The sequence below is a fragment of the Ursus arctos genome, unplaced genomic scaffold, assembly GCF_023065955.2.
Source record: "Ursus arctos isolate Adak ecotype North America unplaced genomic scaffold, UrsArc2.0 scaffold_33, whole genome shotgun sequence".
NCBI lineage: Eukaryota > Metazoa > Chordata > Mammalia > Carnivora > Ursidae > Ursus > Ursus arctos.
The window spans coordinates 19082534-19108573 of record NW_026623019.1 but is presented as its reverse complement, the minus strand read 5'-3'; the positions used below and the strand labels follow the sequence as shown (position 1 = coordinate 19108573).

Sequence of the window (26040 nt, the reverse complement as noted above, 5' to 3'; positions counted from 1 at the left end):
AGAACTGTCTAGTCTCCTTAGGGGAGAATTTCTGGGAACATGTCCACGGGACTTGGTGAGAATGTGATGCAAAGTTTCTGAGGTAGCCATGGAACTTCACCTGAGACAGAAGGCGAAGTGCTGAGTTTCACTCTGTGGTCCTCTATTGCCTTTTGCCCTTCGGCTGGAACAAAGTTTAAAGAGAGAGAGCAAGCGAGCAGATGACACACACTAAGATCAGAGCTAAAACGGAAAGGCCACGTACCCCAATGATGGCGTTCAGTTCGGCCATGGTCACCTGCTTGGCCCGTTCCACAGCCTGCACCACTTGTTGCTGGTGCTATAAAATGAAGATCAGAAACAGAATACAATTATTTGCTTTCTAGTCAGGCAAGAACAGCTTTTCCTAACGCGTCCTCTAACTCCGATTACATGCAAAACAGGATTCGGGGGTCTCCACAGTTCAAATAAAAGCCCCAGGCGGTGGCTGACCGATGTCTAGGGTCTATGTGGGTCTCTACTGCAGAGGAGTGCTGGGCGTCCAACTGCACTGCACCCCCACAACTGGTAGAAGCAGCTTAAACTTCACTTTGCCGTCAGCGGTACCCTGTGGCCCAGCATCCTCCACGAATACTAACAAACACGACAAGGCAACCCATCCCCCACCTGCTTTCTTTGTACCCCCTTTTGTCTGCCATCTACATAAAAAGTCTGAGAGTATTTCCTAGAAGTACTTATTTTCAAAATTTCTCCTGAGAGCGGTTACAGTAAGCACTAGAAGGCCATTTAGAATTAAACGTTTATTTTCTTCCGAAAGGGTGGGAAGTGTTCATGTTTTAATTCCTATCAAGAAGGGCTGCATATGGGGGCGCCTGGGTGGCACAGCGGTTAAGAGTCTGCCTTCGGCTCAGGGCGTGATCCCGGCGTTCTGGGATCGAGCCCCACATCAGGCTCTTCCACTATGAGCCTGCTTCTTCCTCTCCCACTCCCCCTGCTTGTGTTCCCTCTCTCGCTGGCTGTCTCTGTCTCTGCCGAATAAATAAAATCTTTAAAAAAAAAAAAAAAAGAAGGGCTGCATATTTAAGCGATTAAAAACGCGCAACTTTCACTATCAGTAAAGTCTAAGGACTTCGGGTGTTTCTTTTACATGCAACAGAAAACTAAAACCTACACGTTTCATTTATTTTTCTTATGGAAAAACTAGGATGGATAGTACAGGAAAATCCCTCCCTCTATCCAGTATCCGGTTCTAAAGAGAATGAGCTAGAACGGAGTATCGGTCATTTGTGTGATATTAACAAAAGGAAGCAGCACGAAGTCTCTGCAGGGAGGCGCTCGCTCACTGCTACACATCCACCAGCCAGTGCACGAGCACCTCCAAGACATAAGTACTATCCTCACCCAAGTACAGCTGAACCCTCCAGCATCTACATTCTCAAATCTGGTCCAAAACAGGTCTCCCGTGGACTTTTTTCAACTAGGTTCGTGAATGAAGGAACCAAAAAGACTGTGTATGAGACAGGCACTCCTCTGCGTGGCTAGGAAGAATCTTGTTTTGACTGATCCTAGTTGATGAATGTAACTAACTTTCTCCGCTGATTGGAAGTGAATATGAAGCTTAGCTAGCATACTGCTTAATACACACAAAAAGCTAAGCCATCAATTATATACGAAATTCCCCTTGAGCTACCTGGTATTACATTCCCAAACTCTCAAATATACACAGTTACTGCGATTAACTAGGGTGACCAATATTTCCACCTCCCAGTTGTGTAGACTTAGAGGGGGGGTGTGGAGTGAGGAAAAGAAAACTGCTTTAGTTATCCACATGCGGCGTTTTCACCCTTGATTTCCTAATAGAAATGTGCATTTTGTGCCTAAATCTAATGGAAAGAAAAATGTCAAATAGATCACTGCATTTTGAGCTTTTAATAAACTCTGAACGTTAAACTAGGTACTTTGATATTTCTCTTAATTTTAGGAGTTTCAAAGCAAGGGCTTAAGAAACAATCCCAAAGTCGTTTTTTTAAAAGATTTTATTTGAGAAAGCGAGCAAGAACAAGGGTGGGGGGAGAGGGGCAAAGGGGGAAGCTGACTCCCCGCTGAGCAGGGCGCTGAGCAGGAAGCCAGGATCTCAGGACCATGAGATCCTGACCTGAGCTGAAGGCAGACGCTTAATGGACTGAGCCACCCAGGTGCCCTGAAAGTGTTTCTAGGTATCTCCGTCCATTCTCTTATTCTTTAATAAAACATTTCCCAGAGTGAAATAACTCATTTCCTTCTCTGTTTGAAGAAAGTAAAAGTCCTAAAGATTTATAAAGACACTAGAAGGAACAGAGAGGCATGCTCCATAAAGTGGCCAGTAACAGCAGTTTCTCCTCGAAGCTACCCTAACCAGTATGTTAACCTACAAGCACAGAGTTCATGTGTAGATGTAAAGCAATCTAGTTATCAGAGTAGTGAAAAATGGCAGTACTTGGACAACAGAGAAAATGGACAACATGTAGGACGACTCTGGGATTTTCCTAATACTCGAGTATATGGACAGAAACTGGTAACGGATTTTCCACCTTTCGCTTTCCAACATTCAACAACAGCTGCTCAAAACTTCAAGAAACTGAAAGCCAAACAACCACACGAACACACATCAACACACATATCATTCATTCCATTCATGTATCCATTAGGTTCAACAAAAGCCTTCTTAAGTTCTTACTGTGTCCAATTTCTGTATATTACTGAAATATTTCCAATATTAGTGAAACATCCTCTACTTTATCTTACGCACTCAAAGAACAGTTCTATTAAGACAAACATGCAGGAAATACAGCTAGTTAGGGCCATTCTACCATGAAGATTGTTCAATTCTTGCTTCATAACCTGGACTCCAACTGCCAAGATAGGCAAAGATGCCTTAGGGCAGTGGGGATATCTTTCTGGCTCAGCGTTAAAATCAAGTGCATTTACTGAGAAAACCAGAAACACAGCAGTGAACCAGAACACTGACGTCTGATGTTCCTATAGAAACTCTTGGTAAAAAGCTAAAATGACAATGGGAAGTCATGATTCAGCTCCTTCGTTTCCTCTCATGACAGTGGCCACGGGCTAATACCACATCTGAACTCTACCTGTAGTTCAGGATTTTACTTCCCTGTTTCTGCTTACAACTGTGAATCATCTGCTGTTTAAGGACCTTTTGAACAGAAGCTCCCTAAGGCAAAGAATGCCTCCTCCCAATGTGCTCTGCAAGCACCAGAAACACCCTGACATTGCTCACTCAGCCACGTCAATAACACTCTAAGAATCACACCTCAGGAAAGAAGGGGCAAATGATCACTGAAGAAAAAAACGAACACTCGATGAAGAAGCCCAAAATCCTCATAAACTGACCCAAAGGTGGTATTTTTTTTTCCATTTCCAATTTTAACAAATAAGCTGAGAAAATACAGCAAGTTTTTCACATCTCCTTAGAACCCTGATGGTTTTCCCATTACATCTGCCATCTCTTCCCCTTTTCTTCCCCTTCCCCAATCTGTTCCTCTCCTCCCACTCCACCCTGCATCTCATGTCCTCTCCCACTTCCTGCTTCTCCCCTCTGCCACCTCACCACAAGTGGTGACAGCCACTCTAGCCCCAGGCAATCTGCAGAAAGCAACAGTCCTATGGCCTCTTACTGCTCCCTCACATAGGGGCCCGGATTGAACTTGTTCTACCAGTACCACCAAATAAAATGCTACTAAGAATATATCAGTAAGCCTAAGGTGGGGGGGGGGGGGGTGTCTCTAACTGGGACTTGGGGGGGGGGGGGTAAAAAAAAAAAAAGCCCAATAATTTATTCTTTTAAATACTGCAATTTATAATTTTAAAAAAGAAACCCTCAAAAAAAAAAAAACCTACAATGTGATTATGGTTGCACAACTCTGTAAATTTACTAAAAATCATTGAATTACACACTTAAACGAATTTTATGATGTGTAAGTTGTATCTCAATTAAATACTGTGATTTAAGGAATATGAGCATGGATGGGGGGCCCTAAAATGAAATTCTATACATTAAATCACTTTCCTACTTAACTTTCATCATAAAATTATTTTTTGCATTTTTCAGGAAAGGTCCTGGGAATAATTTTTTCAACAAGAAAGAGACTGAAACGAGAGAAGTCGTAAGTCCAACAAAGCCTGCTGAGAAACAGACCTTAACAAATCACTAATACGTGTATAACAGGTACTTACTGTATGAACTGGGGAAGAGATGACAATGACCATCCCTGTCATGCCAACACTTTAGGGCATGGCATCAGATGTAGTACTTCCAATAAAAACAAGGAAAAAACCTCTACATTACAACTTAGGATTTTTTTTAATACCCTCCCTCTCCCTTACCTCCCTTATTGATAGGGGTAAGTAAAGAGGTAGTGGGTAGTTAAAGGTAGAGGTGTAAAATGAAGTAGGATTTTTATAATGAACGACATTAATGTTCCTGACATGTGACATGAAAAAGTAAGCACTTGGGATAATGGCCCCACTACTCCTCAAAGAACTCGCAGACACAGAGCATCTTACACTATATAGGAAAGCAGGACATAAACTAATACCAGGAGAGGTTATAGGAAGGAATGCCCAGCATACTTCCTGGAGCATCAGGAAAGTCTTTGTTTTCTTATTCGTCCATTCAATTATTTATTAAGAAACTACTGTGCACCAGGCAACTGTGGCAGGAACTAAGACTACAGTCATGAACAAGACACTCGGTGAACGAATAACACTCACGAGGGTGGTAATATCACAACTGGAGGATAATTTCCATGAAGAAAATTACAGGATGCTACGCAATCCCTTACTGGGGACCTATCTAATGGAATCTTTAGGACTGAGGGAAGATTCCCTATGGAAGCTGACCCAACAACTGACATGAAGGATGTGCAAGAGTTCTGTGGATGAAGCAAGGAGAAAAGAATCCCAGGCACAGAGAAGAGCCTGGGCAAGGTCCCTGGAGGAGAAAGGAGCTTATCTGTCATGGAAGAAAATGAACGTGGATGGCTGTAGGAGAAGGACAGGGTAAGGGGAAAAGTGGGGAGAGACAAAGCCAGGTGGGACTGAAAGCTTTCTCGGGCATGGCAAAACACATATGCGAAGCTTTAAAGTGGAAGAAGGACTCACAAAAAGAACAACAAAGGCAAGCGCCTGAAGTCACGTGGGTACGGCCCAGGCATACTCCAGAGAGCCTCGGACTAGCGGAAGTGAAATCTGTAAGGCAGGAGGAGGCCCAACACTGACAGGCTTTGCACAACACGCAGAAAACTTGGACTTTATCCTGGTAAGACATTTTTTTAAAGATTTAATTTTTTATTTGAGAGAGAGCACGTGCGCACACAAGCAGGAGGGGCAGAGGGAGAGAGAATCTCAAGCGGACGCCATGCTGAGTATGGAGCCTGACATGGGGCTCCATCTCACAATCCTGAGATCGTGACCTGAGCAGAAACCAAGAGTCGGAGGGCTTAACCAACTGCACCACCCAGATGCCCCTGGGGTAAGACATTTTTTTTTTTTAATTTTAAAGCAGCTGAGTGTTATCAGTTCTGCATGTTAGTGAGACAGAGCTGGGATAGTAAAGAACAGTAAAGAAGCTGGATGACAGGGAGGTGAGCCAGACAGGAGAGAGAACAAGTAGAAGGCTAATGCAATGCTCTAGGGTGAAAGATAAACTTGACCCTGGACCAAATGCCCTTTCTGCTCACAGGACTCATTAGCCACATGTACATAAAAAGCCACTCACTCAGAACTAGTAAAGGCCTTAGAAATCAGGAGACCCAGATGGCAGTAGTGCCCCAAGCACTATAACAAACTGACCAATAAAAGACTCTCCACCCTTCCAAAAGCCTACAGATTTCTAAATGCTGCCTGACTGAGTGGACTGGGAGGCTGAGGTTGTAGTATCAACCACAGGCCAAAAGCCATTACTATATCCAACGGAGGAGTTTCCTCTGTCACACCCTACCAAGTAGTCGTCAGTCTGCTTGATCCTATCTTCCGGAAGGGAACTCACTACCTCATGCACAAGCTTTTTTCTATGTGGGGATAATGGGCTCTAATATTGATTAGAAATCTACCTCTCCTGATGTCTTCCCACTGGACCCAGATTTGCCTCTACATTCTCCTCCACTGGAGTGCACTTCAAGTACATGAAAATGGCCTAATGTATGTTTTCACTTTCTCTATCCCATGTTAAATATCCCTAGGCCACTGGCTTTAGGCCACTCATCCATTGGCCACTCCTTGGTTGTGCTCTCGGTGACGACACAGAATACTCCAGAGATGGCTAAGCAGGTCACATCTGAGTGAAGTGTCCCTCCATGTCCAGTAAGTCAGGCTAAAATCCTACTCACCCTCTTTTCGGCAACTCTACCAAGTGTACTGGCCTAGATAAGCTTTAAATTCAAATCAGCCTTTCCTAATGGTATCCCAAGAAATGTTAGTCCCACAAGAAATCAGGTATTACTTAAAACAAAAAAACCCGACCGGGTGTAATTTGGCTAATACCTGGTAAATGGCAGGTCTTCTCTGAGCTTCAAATCTCAGAGCGTGAATATGTATGCAGGGTTTTCCAAACAATTTTAGCGGTGAAACTTGGTACTGAGGCTTGGGAAGTGCTGAGCAAGGCTTTTTTCTACTGACCATCTCTGCTCTCACCCGCATGAGGACCGAGCATTCTTGCCTGACCTGTCCAATAAGCTCTCAAGTCCCAGCTTTCCAACTGAACTTTCTACAATGTCGGGAGCTTCCACACTAGCCACATACGTGTACTGAGCACTTGAAATGGGGCTAATGTGACTGGGAACCTTAATTTGTAACCTTATTTAACTTTGATTAATTTTAATTTAAATCTAAATAGCCACACATGGCTATGGCTACCCTTTTAGACATTATAAGCTCTACTTAAAGTATTTTAAAGCTTAGCTCCAGTAATAATCCAATCACCACCTAACTGAAAGTCAAAGAAATGAGTAGGTTTCTCAAAAGCACCTTAATTTTTTCGACACATATAGGTAAGGGTTGGCACTGCTGCCTCTGAAAGGAGGACTACATTGAAACCTGCGGAGAAGTTCTCCCTCCCAAGAATTATTTACTTGCTGAGGGCAAGCAGGCCACAATGCCACCGTAAGGATCTCGCCAAATATGCAACTGTCACTAAAATGCATGGTCACATAGAACAAGTCAATTGGCCAAACCGTGGAACACGGGACAGGATTATGCCCCCTGATGCCTCATTCAGTTTTGTGAGAAAAAAACACATTTTAAATGAAAGGTGGTCCAATGTGAGAATCCAAAAACAGGACAAAATCCATTAAAGCCCCAATCTAGGTGTATGAGTCACTTCAGGACATCCCTAAGATACACAGCACTGTCGTAACATATTACCAGCACTGACAAAACGGCCCTGACTGGAACGCAGATGTGTCCTGTGACGGCTGCTGGCGTTTAAGGAACGATCTCTGAAGACAGTCCTGCAGGTGTCACCGCATACTTATCAGGGGATCTCTGGTGATTTCAGCCAAGCTCACCTCCATCAAACCATGTTATCACAAGCCACTGGTTCCTTACAAAGTTAACAAGCAGTAAGATGAGTTAACCGGGTGCCATTACGAGGCGAGGCGAGAACACTGCCATCAGTGCATGCAACCACTGTATTGTGTTCATTTCCTCCCTGAGGCACCGTATGAAAGTGACTGCTCACATTTTTCAACTTCCATTTTACAATTATTCTATACATGCAAAATGTGGTTCAGAGCAATTCAGTACCATATTAACCCAGGTACCCAAAAAAAACCCCCACCATTTGAGATACACTCGTATCTCCTATCATAAAAGGGGTTTGTTTTCCATCAAATTAAAAGGACCAAATTTACAGCATCTCCAAAATAGAAAGTCAGGTATCATAGCTATTCTTGCTATTGGCACTGGAATTTAAATAAACACGTATTATCACCATTATGTACTTGTGTATTATTTTCTACTATTTAAATGCAACGGAAATCTGCAGAATTCTAGAGGAAAACACTATTTGGTTCTACTCATTAGATAGGCTAACAGTGTAATAAAAACCAAGTTTTGAGTTAAAATTAAATGTGCACTAGAAAGCATTCAAGTTGGAATATGCTCTTTTCCCTAGGTAAATACAAGAATAAAAATAAAAGGCATAAAAATTTCACTCTTAATTTCCCTTTTATACCCTAAAATTTCTAATGACCAGAGGACTATTATTAAATGTGGTCAAAAGAATGATTTAAATTCTTTATTCCCTATAAAATCAATATTTTCACATACAAGGAAGAAATAGGTGCTGACTTAGGTAAGCCCAGGCCTCAGGGCTGGGGGCTCTGCCATCACTCTGCCTGGGCTCTGAGAGGACGAGTCGGCAGGGCTCCTCCTCCAGTCGTAAAGCAGTTCTGCCTCCACTTCAGTAACTCAAGACAAGGAACAGGGGTTGGGGGTTGGGAGGGGCGGAGTGGAGGCAAGGCAGTACTGACTAGCATCCTTCAACGTGGCTGAGGACCCATGAGGTCGAAGGGTCTATGAGATATAACCTGAAATCACTGATGAAAAAAGAGAGTCTGTCCATAAACTACATGTAAAAACAAAACTAACTTCAGCTAAGCAACCAGATACTTGGAAAAGAGCCAGTCACCAACTGGATTGAGAAGTTTGTCTTTCTAGATAGCTTTATGGGCAAAACAGAGACCACATCCCAAACCACTGTTCCTTCAGAGGTCAGCTCTACCGGTTGAACACCCTGAAGGGCTATCACCGTCTGGATATTGGCTTGCTGGTTGGGGAGAGACAGGTGTTTGCTAAACTGGAAAATTAATTTTTGGAGCTAGAAGACAATCACCCTTGGGGCTACCAAATATGCCTCCCTGAGATTTTTAGCTAGTTCACAGCCCTGACTTCAGTTTGAACTTACACTTTCCCTCTATAAGAAGGACATAGGAAAGGAAGAGAACTACTTCATTCTTGCAAAGGCAATGAGTTTTTGAAAAGGGGAGGGAGGGCTGGTTCCAGGTCTTCTCAAAAAGGAAACTCTGAGCTTTGCTACTGCCGCAGCAGGCACCGCCCCGACCCAACATCAGGAGGCGCTGACTGGGCGCCACGCCGCACGCGTGTAATCCCAAGTACGCATCGCACGCTGCAACTAACCTCATGTGCAGATGAGGAGACTGAGGCTTACAGAGGCGAACCACTTGCTAAAAGGTCACCCAGCTTTACTTAGCTAGAGTAAGCCCCGTAATTTGTAACAGGGAGGCCAGGACTCGACCCAGATCCAACTGTCATCATTCTGGCATCTCTTGCTTACGGAACTGCCAACGGGGAGTGGATTATTTATAGCTCCTCTCCTGCAAAGGAGACCCAAAGCAGGAGAGAGAACTTCCCACTTACTATGTGAAATTTGCCTTTTAAAGAAGAAACTTGAGGGCAACAGAATATAGATCAGTCTTACACATTCCTAAAAGCCAAAACAAAGCGGGAGAAAAAACCAGCTTCAAACAGGTAAGGATTCACTCATGAGGCTTCTTTAAATTCTGGTATTAGGTAGGGATCCTACAAAATTTTTAGAACGATATGTGAGGGGTGCCTGGGTGGCTCAGTCGGTTAAGCATCCCAATCTTGATTTCAGCTCAGGTCATGATCTCAGGGTCCCAAGATCAAGCCTCCATCAGGCACCGCACAGAGCATGGAGCCTACTTAAGATTCTCTCTCCCTCTGCCCCTCCCGCTCCCACTTGCGTGCCTCACCCTCCCTTTTCAAAAAAAAAAAAAAAAAAAGAAGAAGAAGAAGAAGAAAAAGAAGAACTGTATGTTATACTAGCTTTAATGACAAAAGTTGGCAGTTATCTTTGTCTAATGCCTGGGACTTCGGAAGCAGTCATACATGAGTGCAACAAGCACATCGTTAAAATATAGGGGCTATAATTCTAAAAAATGTTTTTGTGAAATCTACCAGGAAAATATTGTTCCTGTGATTGTTTCCTATGATACATAGACATACTTTAAGTACTTCTAAACTACAATTACACAACTTATTTCCAAAAAAAGCCTGGCACCTAAAACTAAATTTATTTAATAGTTGTCATTCAGTATTATATGTGTATTTTTTAAATTTTAGGAAACGTGGCATACTGACCAAAAGCAGTATTAAGCAGGTACACTAACAAGCACATGGGGGCAAATTAAAAACGGGCTTCTACAAGTGTGTGAATTTACCTCCCGTTCCTGTCAAATTCCAAAAAAAATCCCTCCAACCAGTGTCCTGTACCTTACACGTACTAGTCTCCAGGGAATATTTTTCATTTTTTCTAAATACAATCATTGCATTTTTAAATAAAAACGTTTTAAAATAAATTCTAACGCCGCAGCTGCCGTTTTGGCAGTGAGACTGTCACACAGAGAGCCGGTGTTAAAAGATCAGATTAAGAGCCTTCAGTCCTGGCACCGAGTGACGCTCGCAGCCATGCAAGAGTGATTTTCCATGCCTCTGAAGAGACAGGAAATAGAATTCATCTTCCTCTAATAACCTGCCTCCTCCCCTCCCTCCAGATTACGGTCCATCTGGCCTCAGGACAGAAGCGAGGAGTCTGATGCTCACAGAATGCCCAGAAGATGAAACGAGGTGGGCAATGTTCAGACACAAAACATCAGAGGCCTGGGCTGGGCAGGAACAAACATGTCTGTGGCCCACACATTAAAAGACAGACACACACCTTAAGAAACTGAAAGAAGAACCAATTAAATCCAAAGTAAGCAGAAGAAAAGATATACACAGAATCAGGATTTAGAAAACCATGACACGTCATTCATTACACACAAATCAAGGATTTCAACCAAGAAACGTCAGAAGTATCGGGGAAATAAACAGTAAGTGGTGAGAGCATGATGCTGTCTTCCCAGCCTCGAGCAGAGAAACGGGGCTGCGAGTATCTCCCCGTGGCTCTCCTCTGTGGGGTACAACCTCCTTAGCCAATTCATTCCAGTCGGGTCTTGCTCGGCACCACTACCATTACACAGTCTCCTCCTACTGGGCCTGCTCGCACAAACACCACAACTCGTGGGAAAACAACCTATTTGCAAATCATCTCCACCAACACCCTCAAGACCTCCTTCCACTTCTGCATATAACCCCACAGATCCTGCAAAAATGCCATGGGAATAAGCTACACCAGTGATTATAGATCGGGGGTCTATGCCTGCAAAGGCCTCAAGTCTAATACCACCCCAGGAATAGTTCAAACTCTTCCCTCTACCTGGGGTGTAACACCTCAGCCTGGTTACAGCTCTGTGGGTTACATACACATGCTTCCCATCTCCATAAAGCAGAGCGGCGTCAACTAAGAACAAACACAGGCTGGTCTGGATTGGGCAAAGCAAGCGTGGCCCGGCCTCCTAAAGAAATGCAAACAGGCCTCCTCACTCTCCCTTCATCCCTCCACCCCATCTAGTCACAAGCAAATCCTGAGCAGAAATAGGCAAATGGGGCTACAGTGGGTAGTGGTTTTGTGGTCACAGCTAAAGGGCGAGAAAGACAGCTCCTCCATTGTTGTTTGTAGTCCAGAAGAACATTTGAATTCAGGATGTTAACTCAGGTCCATGGTTTGTGAAAATGAGCACCTCCGTGGGATATATATCTGATGAAAGGTACCCATGGTTACTGAGATCCAACCCAGTTCAAACCAAATAAGAATTCACGTAAGAATTCACATGATCTATAACATACACCCATGCTCAAATACCCGGGTGCTGCAGGCTCACATCAGCACCTGCCCACGGGCGGGCAGGCAGACGGACAGCTGTCCTGGAATGCAATGCCACAACATCCTAAAGAAGTGAAGGGTAGGAGGAAAGTGCCTCGGTGCCTTCTAGCCCACACCACAAAGCTCGGTGGCGGAGACACACGGATATTCCATTAGTTAGATTCTTGCCTTCTCACAGCTGATTTTACCTGAGCAAATGACGGATTCAGGAATTCAGAAGCAAAAATGATCTCTTTTTAGCACTTTCACCTAAACTTTGTAATGACCAAAAGCAAGCGAGCAAACAAAAAGAGGGGGAAAAAAGCCACAAGGAAGCCACCATGCACGAGAAATGCACCTTCTCATTCCAACACGAACACGTTTGCAGACAGTGCACGCTTCCACTGCTGGTGAGCGAGAAGCAGGTGAGCCAGACGACGGGCCCTGGCAATGTAAGAAGTCTGTGGCACTCAGAGCACTGAGGACACAGAGTCCCTCCCGCGTATGTTCTTCCAAGTGCACATACAGTGTGAAGACTTCAGCAGGTAATGAGTAACTTTTTTAAAGCAGCTAGCCAAAAGTCACATTAGTTTGTTTACTGCGTAAAGCACTTTCTATGGATGTGTCTTCTGCCAACTCTTAATGCCCAGTGACAAGAGTGGAGAACAAACCCTTCTGGGCAATATTTCAATCCACCCTATTAGATGCCATTATGAAAAACAGTCATAATTCTGAGCAACACTACATTGTCCAATGACAGCAAAATATTTTAACAATTGAATCTTGCTTCATTAGAAGAAAATGTTCCATTAGATGAACACAATTAGACTCCACTGAATGTTAATAAAGTGTAGAAGTTGGAATGTGAACACTGTATCTTAGAAATGTGCCATACAAACACCAAGAGACTGACACCGCCAGAGTCAGTTCCACAATCCCTTTTCTGCAAAACCTCTAAAATGGCACCTTCTAGCTCAGCGTCTCAAACCAACTGCCTTACCTCTTGGGACAGGAAGGGAATGACTTGTGCACAGATAGCATTCAGCCTCTTGACAATCTCTGCCTGCATTAAAAAAAAAAAAAAAAGGAAAGGAAAGCAATAAAGAGAACAGTCAGCTGGTTACAAATTCCCAAAATATTAACAGGATGATATTAAAACACACTTTATATTCTGGCTGGCGTATTTCCTAAGGAAGAGGAAAACTCTCATCAGCAAGCCCATTAAAAGGAGGCAGTGACAACAGTGCCACATTAATAGCACAATTTATTAACCAGCATTCATCTTAAAAAGTCAACCTTCAAGCACCAGGACAACATAAAAAAAGAATTTAATTTTCATGACTGGAAATCAGATTTCAAAAGCCTTCAACAGGACCCTTGTTCATTCTAATATGGTTTTTCATAAAACCTTGAGTTTTTAGAGTTTTGACAGTAAAGAGACATTCTTTCCACCACCCCAGTTTCTCTCAGTAGCTCACTGGATTTCTACATTTGTGGCCTCTGCTTCAAGTCCCCAACCTCCCAAAAGAATAGCACCCAACCAACCCAAATAAGTTGATTAACTCGGATCCTTAAGTTATAAAATTGCTAGGGCATAGCATGTTTTCTTCAACCATGAAACTATCCAAATGTGTCCCACCAGGGTTCTCACTGTGCAGAGGCAGACCATGGTAAAATTTTCCTATACTTAGGAGAAAGGGATTTGTGTGTATATATATGGAAACTAACCTTGGGAACATTACTTATTCTCGAACTATAGATCTGCAACGTCCCAGCAACGTCCGATAATAAAGAGTTTATTCTCTAATAATTTTTTAAGTATAGAAATTTTCTATCAGCAGGATGTTACACTAAGTTTAAAAAAGAAAGGAAGGAAGGAAAGAAAGGAAGAAATGCCACCACTAACTTTTCTTTAAAAATCTACCCAGAGCTTCACTGATGTTCATCTTAATTTGTATTATCAGATGGCTTCTTATGCACTTCAGGATGGGACATGTAAACACATGGTTTTCTCATACACATACATGCAAAATAGCTTATATTTTAAATGATGGGATGGGGTGAAGCAGAGGTGAGAAGTGTTGAGAGGCAGAAAATGTAAAGCAATTACTATTCCTGAGACATTCTTAAAATAAATTCCATCCAGGGTCAGTTTCTCATTTTATAAGAAGACAAAAATGCTCTTTTTCTTGCTAAGTCATTACCAGAATGACAGCGACACTCTCCTTGTGCAATCTAGGTTTCCTTCTTTCATCAGCAACCCTTTTGACTTTGCGGCTATGCAATCTTTTAAATGCCAGGACCTTAAAAACTTTGCCAGTCAAGAGAAAACACAAATTCACCATGAAGGAAGTTTCCAACCTAAGCTTTCCCTCCCAGCCTGCATTCCTAACAGGGTGGACAAAAACCCAGCACCAATAACGCAGCAGTGAATAAGGACCCAACTGTGCAGACCTGATTTAATTTACTGCACTGGCCCCATGGAGCATTTAGCTATCCTTTAAGAATGCTTAAACCACCATGAAAAGCTGCAATGGGAATCACCAAACCACTCTCCACCTGGACGGACATACCACAGTGGTTATGGGTGAAATTCCAGTGTGAGCCGAGAAAATAGAGTAGCATTCACCAGACCGAAAGCACTGCGTCTCAAAGGCATTTGGTTGTTAAGCTTTTTGTAGGGAGAGATGGAGGGGGAGAGAATAAAAGATAATGAGACACTTTGGGGCAGACCAAACTGATGATTCTAATGCTTAGAACCATCTGCCAAGCATATTTTCCTCATTATGTTGTTTACATAAATAAAATAGTCCCTTGCTAGGAGGGTTTAAAAATGTGTGGGCACATAAGAAAACTGAGTTCTTTAGTTTGCCTACATAATCTAGGCAATAAAAACTACTCTAAGGAAACTTACTCATCAGGCAAAATAAAGACCAAGAGGTATTTATTTGGCCTCTTCAATTTTGGACGTAGGCTATTTTAAGTCTGAGCAACTGTGAAAAAAATAAACAACAAAAATCTGCATTTTCTTAAAAAATAAATGTAGTAAAGTAGAAAAGTTGATTTATTTATTCATTCATGTATATTAACACACATAACAGAAAAAAAGGGAGGATCTTGCTAACTTTTTCTTTATAGGTCTCCTTTTGTTTAAAAGACTTCTTAATTTCTTTAAGTTGTCATGCCAATGGATTTTTCATGGTCAGGCTAATTGGCGGTAGGGGGGTGGAATGTGTGTGTGATTTCATAAAATTAAGCAGGTCATTCCTCACTTTGAAAGCTAAAGTTGCCTCGGAAACACTGCTGCTTCCATGGTCAACTAATTTTGCCTCTTTTGTCCCACAGGACCCAGCTTTAGGGAGGCATCATTTATTTACAGGCCTTTCCACTGGGCTTCAGTGATCAGCCAATAATACTGTGGACACACACTTCTAATGGCCTATGTTTTGAAACTGAGTCTAATCTAATGGCGTGGGGCCCAAACTCCTTTTCCAGCACAGCCATTAAAGGATGTAGGTTATTGCTGTTGTCACCATTGATATTTGTCATTGTAATGTAATTAGGGCCCTAAAATGATGCATTACAGCCCTTGGCACAGCTTCTATTAAAATCTTTTCTTCTGCTCACTGAACTGCGACCTGCTTTCTGATGAATAACAGACAGACAGCTTTAGGGTAAGGAGCAGATTCATCAAAGAAGTATTTTTCAGCTTTGGGGAAAGAGAGGGGGGAAAAAAAGGCAACCTAGGAGGAAAAGCACTAGGGGAGGAAACGCCACAATACACATTTGAATTTCATCTGACCACTTGAAATTCTGATTGCGTCTGATGAATCTTGCTTAGACAATATATTCCCAGTCTTCGAATCACATGGTTAATCAGGGCTCTAATCTGCTATCCATCAGCCTATGCCAGCGCTGTAGCTTCCAATCAAATTTATAGGTGATGTGGCTCATGCGTCCCTGAGCAAGTACATTCACAGAGAGCCCATTTAAACAGGCCAAGATTCTGAAATACTGCTGTTAGGGCTGCTGGATGTTATTGTGGTATTCGAGGCTTTACAGACACTGCTAGGCTATTGTCTTTAGATGCCCACGATATTCCAAAATAGTATGAACGGCCCCAATAAAAGGACGATTGTTCGTGCCACAACATAACAAGACAATTTGTTTTTACAGCCACAGTCTGTCGAATCCCATTAACAATTTTTGATATTTCGATTATGTCTTCTTCTACCCATCAAGACAGTCATTTAAAAATAAGTTGCACGCATATTATTTTCCTACCCTCATTTCACTACCATTCTATTTCCTCCTCCCCTATGCCACCCTCTGATAAAAAGAACCAATAAATGACCATCCCTACACATACGCACATACAACAAACTGGGCAAAATATTTTAGAAAAAGGCATTCTATAAAAACACCTTGGCTGTGCACTCAACACTTGGCACATGAATGCTGAAGGCTAACACCTCCAAAATGGAGATGGCCAGTGGCCTAGCAGCATGACCAGTGGTAATAGAAGAGAAAAACATAAGGAAGAAGCTTTCATTGCTTTTTTCTTCATACGCCAACTCAAGAACTGTTGGAAAATGTTTTAACTATCTTGCATCATGGGAAAGCAACATCATGCACTGAAAAGAATGCCACAATTCAATCATTAGATTAAAAAAGTAACAAATACTGAAGAACACAATATCAAATACATATTTTCTTTATCACTTATAACAAATTACATTAGTCATTTAAGTAAGACAAAAAACTGGTTAAGCCTACACTTGAATTAAATTACATCCCCTCAAATAGTTGTAATATAATAAAAATCTAATTTTTATTTAGATTACTTCCGCCTATATAATTTCCTTAAAAAATTAAACAAATTTTATTTTTATGACATAATAAACTTGAGAGAAAGTACAGATAACTATTTTAGTAATCAAAGAGATGTATCAAAAGCAATTATTGGTTTAAAAAATATTTCTTGGAGTTTTAGTCTCTCATCAAAATAGGAGCAACACTACTGCACAGTATTGTTCAAATAAAACAGAGAAACAAATCATTAGGAAACCATTTTAGCAGCAAACCAGAAACAACAACAAAACACAAACAACTATAGTTTCAGAAAAACATTCTTGAAGAGTAACATTTCACAATTAATTTGCTTTCTACAGCAGTTTCTTTGCCAAAAACGTTTTTAAGAGAGACTCTATCTTATTAAGTGTTTATCAAGAACATACATTCACCAATTATATAAAACACTTCAAAAAAGTGAAGAGAAGTTTCTTCTTATTCTATCTGAAATCCTTTTTGGAGTAAGTACAAATAAATCCTGCAACCCTGTCCTTCACCCCTCTTTTGCCTCTACACAACCGAAGACTGTAATTTTTTATTTCAATCAGAAAATAAATTATCTTCATTTGTTCATTGATCTCTCCCAAATTTTCTAAGAAATGGCCTAACTCGTGGAACTGATGCTGCTTGTCCCTAGATTAAAAAGTCAGAGGAGTAATGAGAAATCCTTTCCGACTTACTAAAAAGCCAGCCTAAACCTAAGGAAAAATACTCAAGTAATTTCTTGAAACTGACAACTCAGTTTTTATCTTGTCATCAAAATTCAACTTTACAAAAGAGGTAAGAATACATAATGGATAAAACTAATTTTTGTATTAAAAAAAAAAGCCAAACTGGAATAAGGCATAGATTCAGATCAAAGGTACTGTCAGCACTGCTGGCAAGCTGGTAAACCAGATGGCTACATTTTATTTTAGTTCAGGTACTTATCTTGTACAAAATATTTTGTATTGCTTAATAAAGCAATAAATGAAGTGATAACATTGTGAGAATCAATTTGATAAAACATCTATCAGTTTCCAATAAGGACTGATTCAAACTATCAAGACTTTTTTTTTTTTTTTATAAGTATTAAGACTTTCAAAAGCTCTCATCACCCCACTTCCTCTAATAAGAAAGAGGTACTATCTAGGAGTACTCAATTAGTCTTACCTTGAACGATATGAAAGTGCCAATATTCAACTAATTTTTAGTCACCACCCAAACCCCACCTCCTCCAGGGAGTTGAACTAAAGCAATGATTCTACTGACAGTAATACCTCAAAGCAATGTCAATCTGCTTTGTGTTTTGAACCCATACCTATGCTAATTTACCAAGTGCAAAGTATGCTATTAAGTACGCAGTATGTAGTTCAGTTCATTGCCTACCCTGAAGTACATCATTTGTTTGTCCTAACAAGATGCACGGGTGCTGCTGTTCGTGGTGCGAGCGCAAGAGTACGCCGGGCAGTGCCTTTCCTGAAGAGGACCACGGGATACCTACGTTTCCTGAATTATTCCAATCCATCCCCAAGGTAAAGCTGCATTTTACTGAAGCATTTTTGCCACGATTAGACAAAAATGCCCTTGCCTCTCATCTCTTGAGCTTTCTTTTTTTTTTTAAAGATTTTATTTATTTATTTGACAGAGATAGAGACAGCCAGCAAGAGAGGGAACACAAGCAGCGGGAGTGGGAGAGGAAGAAGCAGGCTCATAGCGGAGGAGCCTGATGTGGGGCTCGATCCCATAACGCCAGGATCACGCCCTGTGCCAAAGGCAGACGCTTAACCGCTGTGCCACCCAGGCGCCCCCTCTTGAGCTTTCTAAGGTCTTTAAGAGAAATCCCAGATAGATGCCTATTATCCTTACTACCCCTTCTGGGTCTGGTTATTGTGTTTAAATACAGCTCCAAATGTTGAGAGTGATATATTGTCAAGGTTAAGAATGACAATCATTGTGCCAGATGTCCAATTACTCCTACAAGGTCAAATTATTTCAGTTCTCAAGTCTGAAAAACACTGTAACCAATGTTATCATGATTATACTCAGCTCCACCAGAGGGGAGTGGCAGGGAAACCGGGGGAAAAAAAGATGGGAGGGAAAAGTAGGATGTCAGGAGTAGGGAAAGAAAAGGACTTTCTTTGGTGAGCCTGACTTAAGCCTTTGTGGAACAGGGTGGAACTGGTCAGAGAACCTGATTACTCTGAGTCCTAAGACACCCATGCAAATGCTCATGTCCTCGGGCCCAAGGCCTGCTAGCTACTGTCTGATTTCTCGTCTTTTCTCTCCGTCTCTGAATCCATCACTCAATCTCTCCAACTGTTTTCACCTTACTCCTTCCTACTGACTTAAGTGTACAGGTGCCTTGGGATGCTGACTTACAATTAAGCATTTTCAAACTTAGCAATCGTAGGGAGCAAATATTCCTTGTACCCACAGCAGGTGAAGATCATCTACCTTAATTTTTCCCATCATGATCTATGTGATTAAACTATATGTGAGAAATACCTAAAGAAAGAGGAACTGCGGATATTGGAATAAAACCAGTAAGACAAATAAAAACACTAATGGTCCTTACAGGCACTCATCAAGGATACTTACCTCCAAGAAAAGCAATAAACCGCCTTTTATACACTGAAAGCCATGCTGTTTTTCAGTCTATCCTCTTACGTTAGGCTGAAGACTTCCTTGCATGTTTTCTTCTTCTCTCCATTTTCCAGAAAACCTGCGTCTACATCATCCACATTCCTCAGCATTCCTTTTTCTCTCGTCCTTTTGACTCTAGCAAGGCCTCTATTGGTTTCCCCCTGCCCCTCACAATCACATAAAATTTCAAGTCTTCGAAGTCATCACTGTCAAGATACCCTTCCATCCGCTTAGACTGTTTTCTCACTTTGATAAAGAGCCAGTTCCTATCAAAACCAAAGTTGTGCTCCTCTGCTGCTTGAACTCGTGCTGCTGTGCCAAACGCTCCCACTGCTAACCAGGTCCAGAGCAGGCACGTGAATCCATGGGCCACCACCTGGCCTAGAGCAGAAAAGGGGAAAAGCACCCACAAGATGTGGGTGAATAAAGCACACAAGGGGGAGGGGGAGTCCCGGTGCCCGATCTTCCCGAGGCTCTTCAGTCTCAGCCCGTGGACACCTCAGACATCTCCAGTCCCCATCCTCTGACTCCTCCTCCCAGTCATCCTCTGGCCCAGTACAGTCCTTTCTCCACGGCGTTTGTAATCATCAGACAGCATCACCCATGTCTTTTTGTTTACACGAACGAGTAGTGCTTCTCAAACTTTAACGTGCGTACTAATCACCCAGGATTCTTGTTAAAATCTCTGCCTGAAGTGGGGCCTGACTGTCTACACTTCTAACAAACTCCAAAGTGACACGGACGCCGCGGGTCTACAGACAGCATCCTGAGTAGCAAGGTTCCACAGAACGCAGGCTCAGTGAAGGCAGAGACGTCTGTGTACAGCCCCCCTGAGTGGTAAGTAGAAGACACTCAAAAATATTTGCTGAATGAACAGAAGCAACCGCAGTTCAGTTAGGTGCTAGGAATCTCCTAAAATCTTTTGCAGGCCCGCTGAAACTGTCTGGGAAGCGTTCGAGCACTTCCACCGTAAAGGACTATCCATCTGGAAGACCTGCTTGTACACTGATGGGGTTTACCTTCCCAACGCACATCTTTTCTGGCACTTAGGATGCCATGCTCCTCAAAAAGGATAACAAGTAATCACAGTGGGTAACAAAAGGAAATGCAAATTCACTCTGGACAATTCCGGACTGCTAAGTAAATGACTCCAACTTCCACTCTGAAACCTTGGCAAGACATGTGTTCTAAAAGGTATTTTAAGAAATACGATAAAAGGAGATGCCACTCAACCTCCTTTCTGAGATTACTCACACTGGACTGCTGATCACCGCCCCCCCCCCCGCTAGAATTGGGGTATTTGTTAGAGAGCACAATGGGAGAGCGCCCCAAATGCTGAGTCAAGATAAATCTCCACAAGGGTATCTCCAGAGTAAAGCCGTGTGATAACTCTAACAGCCCAGGAAGGGCCGGCCGGAGCCGTGCACTGGCATCCATGCTCTCACAGGAAGTAAAAAGAGCAGTGCCTGGCAATTCGAGGACTAGCAGGTCACACACGAACTGTCACACAGGCAGGGCAGTTCACACATGCCAACCCCACTCAGAACTTGGACAGTCAGAGCCGGGCTTCGGGAGCTGCAGACACAGCTGCAGTCTGAGGACGCCTACAGAGAACACGCTAATCGATTCCCTTCCAAACAAAGGCCAGAAATTGCTGGGATCCATGCATAGATTCAAATATGCAAATCCCCTTCCTACCGTCCCTGAGGAACCTGTCTGAATACTCTCACTGTAGGGGCATGTTTTTCCATAGAATGTACTAATTCCTGACAGGTTTTGTGTGCTTTTGTCCTTGGTGCAGTGTATCCCACACACAAGTCCGCCATCACTCAATGATCCTCACCCAAACCCTCTTAATGACTCACATAGGTGTGACTCCCACAGGCCCAGAGAAGCCACCTGTGACAGGACGGTTAGAAAGTTAAGAAAGAAGTCCTATACCACAGACTAAGGCCTCTCTAGAATCAGAAAAATCGCATTCTCTCTACAGTCAGGCTCAGATCTACTTTTTCTTTTTTTTAAATACTTTACGAGATAGGTTGAGAAAATTAAAAGTATAAGAAACCACTACCATCCCCGTTTGTTCCCGTATTTCTAGTTGCTGTTCAAATGTATTTCAAGCTGCTTTTAATTAAATTGTGCAGGCAGTTTAAATATTTAAACGCGTACCTTAGGAAAAGCCAAAACCACAAATATATGGCTGCCTTTCTGTCCATTCAACAAGTATTTATCAAGCACCCACTATTTGTCAGGCCTACTTTAGGTGCCGAGACACCGGGCAAACCACACAAAGAAGCCCCTGCCATCCTGGAGTGCACACTGCAGGGGTGGGAGCCGGAAGCGGACAGACAGGCAGATGCAGAGGAATTCCAGATCTGGGAAGTGCTCAAGAAGGTAAAACCGGGGTTCTAAGAGAGGAGCCTGGGGCAGGGCAGGGGTCTGATGCGGATGAGATGATTAAAGAAGGGCACATAAAGAATGGACTTAAAAGCTGAGATACGGCTGGAAGCAGCATCGCCCCAGAAAGCTTCTCCACAGCGTTTTGCAGATGTCATTAACAGGTATTATACGCGTAAAGGGCTCCCTGACCAGATGACCTCACCGGGCTTACACACAGTTCAACAGGTTTCTTGGCTGTTGGACACCTCAGACCTTTCATTTGTTAGTGCTAGTTACAAATATTTGGAAAGAGAGCAGGAAATGCGGTACCAATCAAACTTGACTGCAGAACCCTTTGTTCTCAAAGCTCTTACAGCAGATCACACTTTGTGGGCAACGCCGAGCTGGTCAATGGTTTCCAGGCCTGGCTTTACACCAGCATCACCAGTGGATCCTTCACAAATACCAACGCCAAGGCCTCACGGCAGACAGATGAACTCACGCTCTTGGAGGGTAGAACCCACGCTTCAGTGTATTATTTTAAAGCTCCCCAGGTGATTCTAATGGCAGAAGTGGAAACCATTAAGCTAGAGCACAGGACATGTGCAATAAAAGAGGGAGTGGAAAATAAGGACAGAAAGGGTCAGCCTGTGGAAGGTCCTGAATGCCACACTAAAGAGCCTGAACTTACCTGCAAGGCAGCAAGGACCTCTCAAGGACAATTCCTAGGAAAACTATGATAAGTACCAGACAGGAGGCCAAGCCACCAAAGTGCATCTGGGCCCTCCGCCCCCTTCTTGTCACGGATTATATGTGAATGGCAGTGGAAGAGATTTATAACCACAAAACATACCACAAAAGGAAAGATGGAGGATGAAAGATAACTTCAGAATAGGAACAATATGAAATCCCATAGCACCACAAACTTCGGAATTTCGACAAGACGTTTTCAGATACCAGCTCATTCATTCACTCCTACTCTAAGCTAGCAGCTAGGGTGGCAAGGGCAGTGAATGCCGAGGTGACCTGGACTCTGAACGCTGTAACAGACAGCATGTGGCGCCTAGGTGGTACACAGAACAGTCCTAGAAATGAGGGTGAGGGTGGATGAAGCCCCTTCTGGCTGAAGTCGTCACAGAGGCTTTCGGGAGAGAACTACACGTGAGCCATACTACTGCCACGGTTTCCGATGATGGTCTACTATCCTGCCAGGCACTGTGTCATAGTCTGAGAAACAGAGTAGCGGAACAAGACAGGATTTACAGAGCCCATAATCTAGCAAATGAAAGAGACACTGAAAAAATACAAAGTGCATGGTATTTAAAAATGCTTAACAGAGGACTCTGGTTCCCTGAGTAACTGAGGGTGAAGTGAGTCTTACAGACAAAGGAGAGAGGGGCAGGGAAAAGGGCAAGAACATTCCAAAAAGATCAGCGTGCTGCACCAATGTGGGACATTCATATTCAACAAAAAGGACAAGGGAAGGAAAGGGGGCGGTAGCGGCACAAGATGAGGCTGAGGAAGCAGATCCGCAACAGCCCAGGGTACTGGGATCATCTCCACTCAGGCTGGACCGTGGTGAAAGTCATCTTAAATAGGTAAGGTGGCTAAATGAGCCAATCATGGTCATGAGCATCGTATCATCCTAACGTTCACGGAGTTTCCCCCGCACCACATATTTCACTTCAGTGCAGAACAGTTCTAAGAGAATTACTCTGTCCTCATTTTAAAGATAAAGCGAAGAAAACCTGATAAGTAATTCACCATGCTCAGACAGCAGGAGAGAGACGTACACAGATGCGGGAGTAAGTGGGAGTAGATTCCAAGAGACCAGATGACTGACTGGGTGTGGCTCATGAGCAAGGAGGAAAGGCAATCATCACCTGCCTCCAGGTTTCTGGCTTGGGAAACTGGGTGGATGGTTCTGGCATTTCCTGAGATAGAGATCATTGGACCACAGCAGGTTTGTGGGGGATGACGTCATCTGGTGACACTGAGAGTTTAAGTACTTTTGAGACACTGAATGGAAATGAAGACTTGCTTAATACGACAGTCTCAGAAGACAGATCCAGGCTGTAGAAAAAATTTGGAATCCATCTATTAAGCAGAGTGGACAAGGTCACCAAGGTAAAGAGTAAAATGAGCAGAGAAGAGGAGAGAGCCATGAAGGGAATTCTGGCTGGATTTCCAGGAATGGAGAAGGGCCCTAATATGGACAGATACCAAAGTGTTCCCTGTGCTCCCCTAAGCCCATGCAAGGCTTGGTGGCAGAGGGGACAAGCAAAGGAGACACACTGCACAAGGGAAACCAGCAGCACGTTGTGACCTCCCTAAGACTTGGAAAATGAGAAGAAGTAAGGAAATCCATGATTCTACCACGTAAAGCCTGGGTATGATGCTACCAATCGTTAGGATAGGGAAGTCACAACGTTAGTTTCAAGGTGTGCTGTGGGGGACAGTTATGTAAGGCAGAGGGAAAAAGCTGAACTCAGATGACGAGATATTCCGGAAAGCAACCAGATCGTGTGAATGATACAAGTGCGGAGTGCCGAATCCCAGGCTGACTTTAATTACTAGTCCAGCTGAACCACGGCTTGAAGCAAACCCCTCAGTGCTACTCCATTTCTACACCCATGAAATGGGAAGAATACTAGCTGCCCCATATTTGCTTGGCAGAAATATTTATGAGGATACACTTACGAATAAAATCCCTTAAGGTAGTAGTTCTGTTCTAAGACAGAACTGAGATGAGACAGTGCTACAAACTGAGTAGCTGTATTGTTAGGTATCGATTCAAGCTTAGGCTCCTCCTGTCTCTCAATTAAGAAGGCATCCCTCACTCATTTATACTACACCAGGGAAGGGCTGTGGATCTAAAGGGGAATGGGGGGGGGCAGACTCATTGGCACAGTGATAACAGAGGACAGTGCCTCCCGATTGATTGGGAAGAGGAGTGAGGTCACAAGCCCAGCCCCAGAAAATTTGCTGTTTCTCCACTTTCTTGCACTATGACCCAGAAAAGACATTCCAGTATTTACGTTTTGCTACCGGCAAAGGATCTCTCTTCCTCTTTTCTTGGTAAACAGATACTTGTCCTGGATGCAGTAAATTTTAAATATAGTAGTAAAGAGTGAAGAATAGCAGGCTGGGGGGAGAGGAGAGGTGGAGGGGAATTCAGGCTTAATTTCAAAGCTTCGTGTAATTGAAGACTACAGAAAACAGTTATATGAGATTCATAGGAGTGTGTTATTTCCATTAGAGACAGATGATGAAAAGGAAAAACAAAAATTCGAAGACAAGTAAGAATTCGGAAGTACTCAAGAAGAATTTAAACGACCTTTGCGTTAACCAACGCACAAACGGCAGTGACTTAACAGCTTCCCGCTTGTGAATCTGTGTCACGTGCCTTGACTTAACTTACTCTTTTGCACATGTCCCCACCCCCCTGAACTTGATTTTACCTTTAACCTAACTTGCCTCTAAGTTTACTTTTTTCTCTTTCAGGTTACACCTTCCTTTATTTTATGCACTTCTATTTGTCTATTCTTAACTAATAAAACCACCCTGATAAACCCTCTGATTACATATTCTAAAGCAGTGCTCCTGAAAAGCAGTCAATCCTCAAATTGTTATCCATCAGCAAAGAGACAACGGTCTTGTGCCAGAATTAAATCAACTACTGTTCAATTCAGCTAAGTGGGGTTGTTGTTGTTCTTTGGTTTTGTTTTTTAACAATGAAGAAGACATTTGCCATGAAGAAAGCGGTGTGTTGATTTACAGTCTGGGAGAAGCTCCTTACTGCGAACGCCCACCTAGAGCAAACTGTTCGCAGACCTGCTCCAGTCCGCAGACCACAGCGAATAACCCTACTCTGCGGCAACACTCCCACGCTGCAAACTGCAACTTCTTACTGCCTGCGACTTTAGAAGAGGTGATAAGTATATTCCTTCAAGGCAACGAAATTCTCTAAGACAGCCCTAATAAATGGAGCATTCTCTGATCCCTGCCTGGTTTACATGGAGAAGCTAAGTGGCCGCAGTTACACTTAACTGCTTAAGGGCGGCTTCTGCAGACACCCCAGGCCTCAGCGGGGCCTTCCCGCCAGAGCCCGCTGCCTGCGAGTCTGAGCCACACTACAGCAAACAAGGCAAGAGGACTACAATTTTGAACAGTCCTTTTTTATTTCCAAATGATAGGCTTAAAGAAGAGCATGGCCAATGTTACCGCTCCAGGATGTTTGTGCTTCTTCCACAACAAAATACACCTCAAAACTGGGAGTTTTGTTTAATAAATTTTCTGCAGAGAACGTGCTCACGTGAGAAATCAAGTTAAAACAAAACGTACTACCTTCATAATTTTTTTTTTTTTTTTTTTTTTTTTTTTTTTGCCCATTTACGTAAACTACTGCTCCGGAATTAGAGGTC

At 43.0% G+C, this 26040-nt stretch overlaps 1 protein-coding gene across 6 annotated transcripts in view; it reads right to left on the bottom strand.

The window, feature by feature from the left end:
- LOC113269823 (transducin-like enhancer protein 4) overlaps positions 1-26040 on the bottom strand; it is a 139585-nt gene that overhangs the window by 92129 nt on the left and 21416 nt on the right. For 4 of the 6 annotated variants that reach the window (XM_026518793.4, XM_026518794.4, XM_057305545.1 and 1 more), the window contains exons 5-6: positions 12762-12824; positions 245-319 (exon numbers count right to left, since the gene is read on the bottom strand). In XM_026518793.4, coding sequence (XP_026374578.1) covers positions 245-319; positions 12762-12824 — 138 coding nt within the window. The remainder of the gene's footprint in view (positions 1-244; positions 320-12761; positions 12825-26040) is intronic. The other 2 variants (XM_044391092.3, XM_057305547.1) reach the window with 1 other exon arrangement.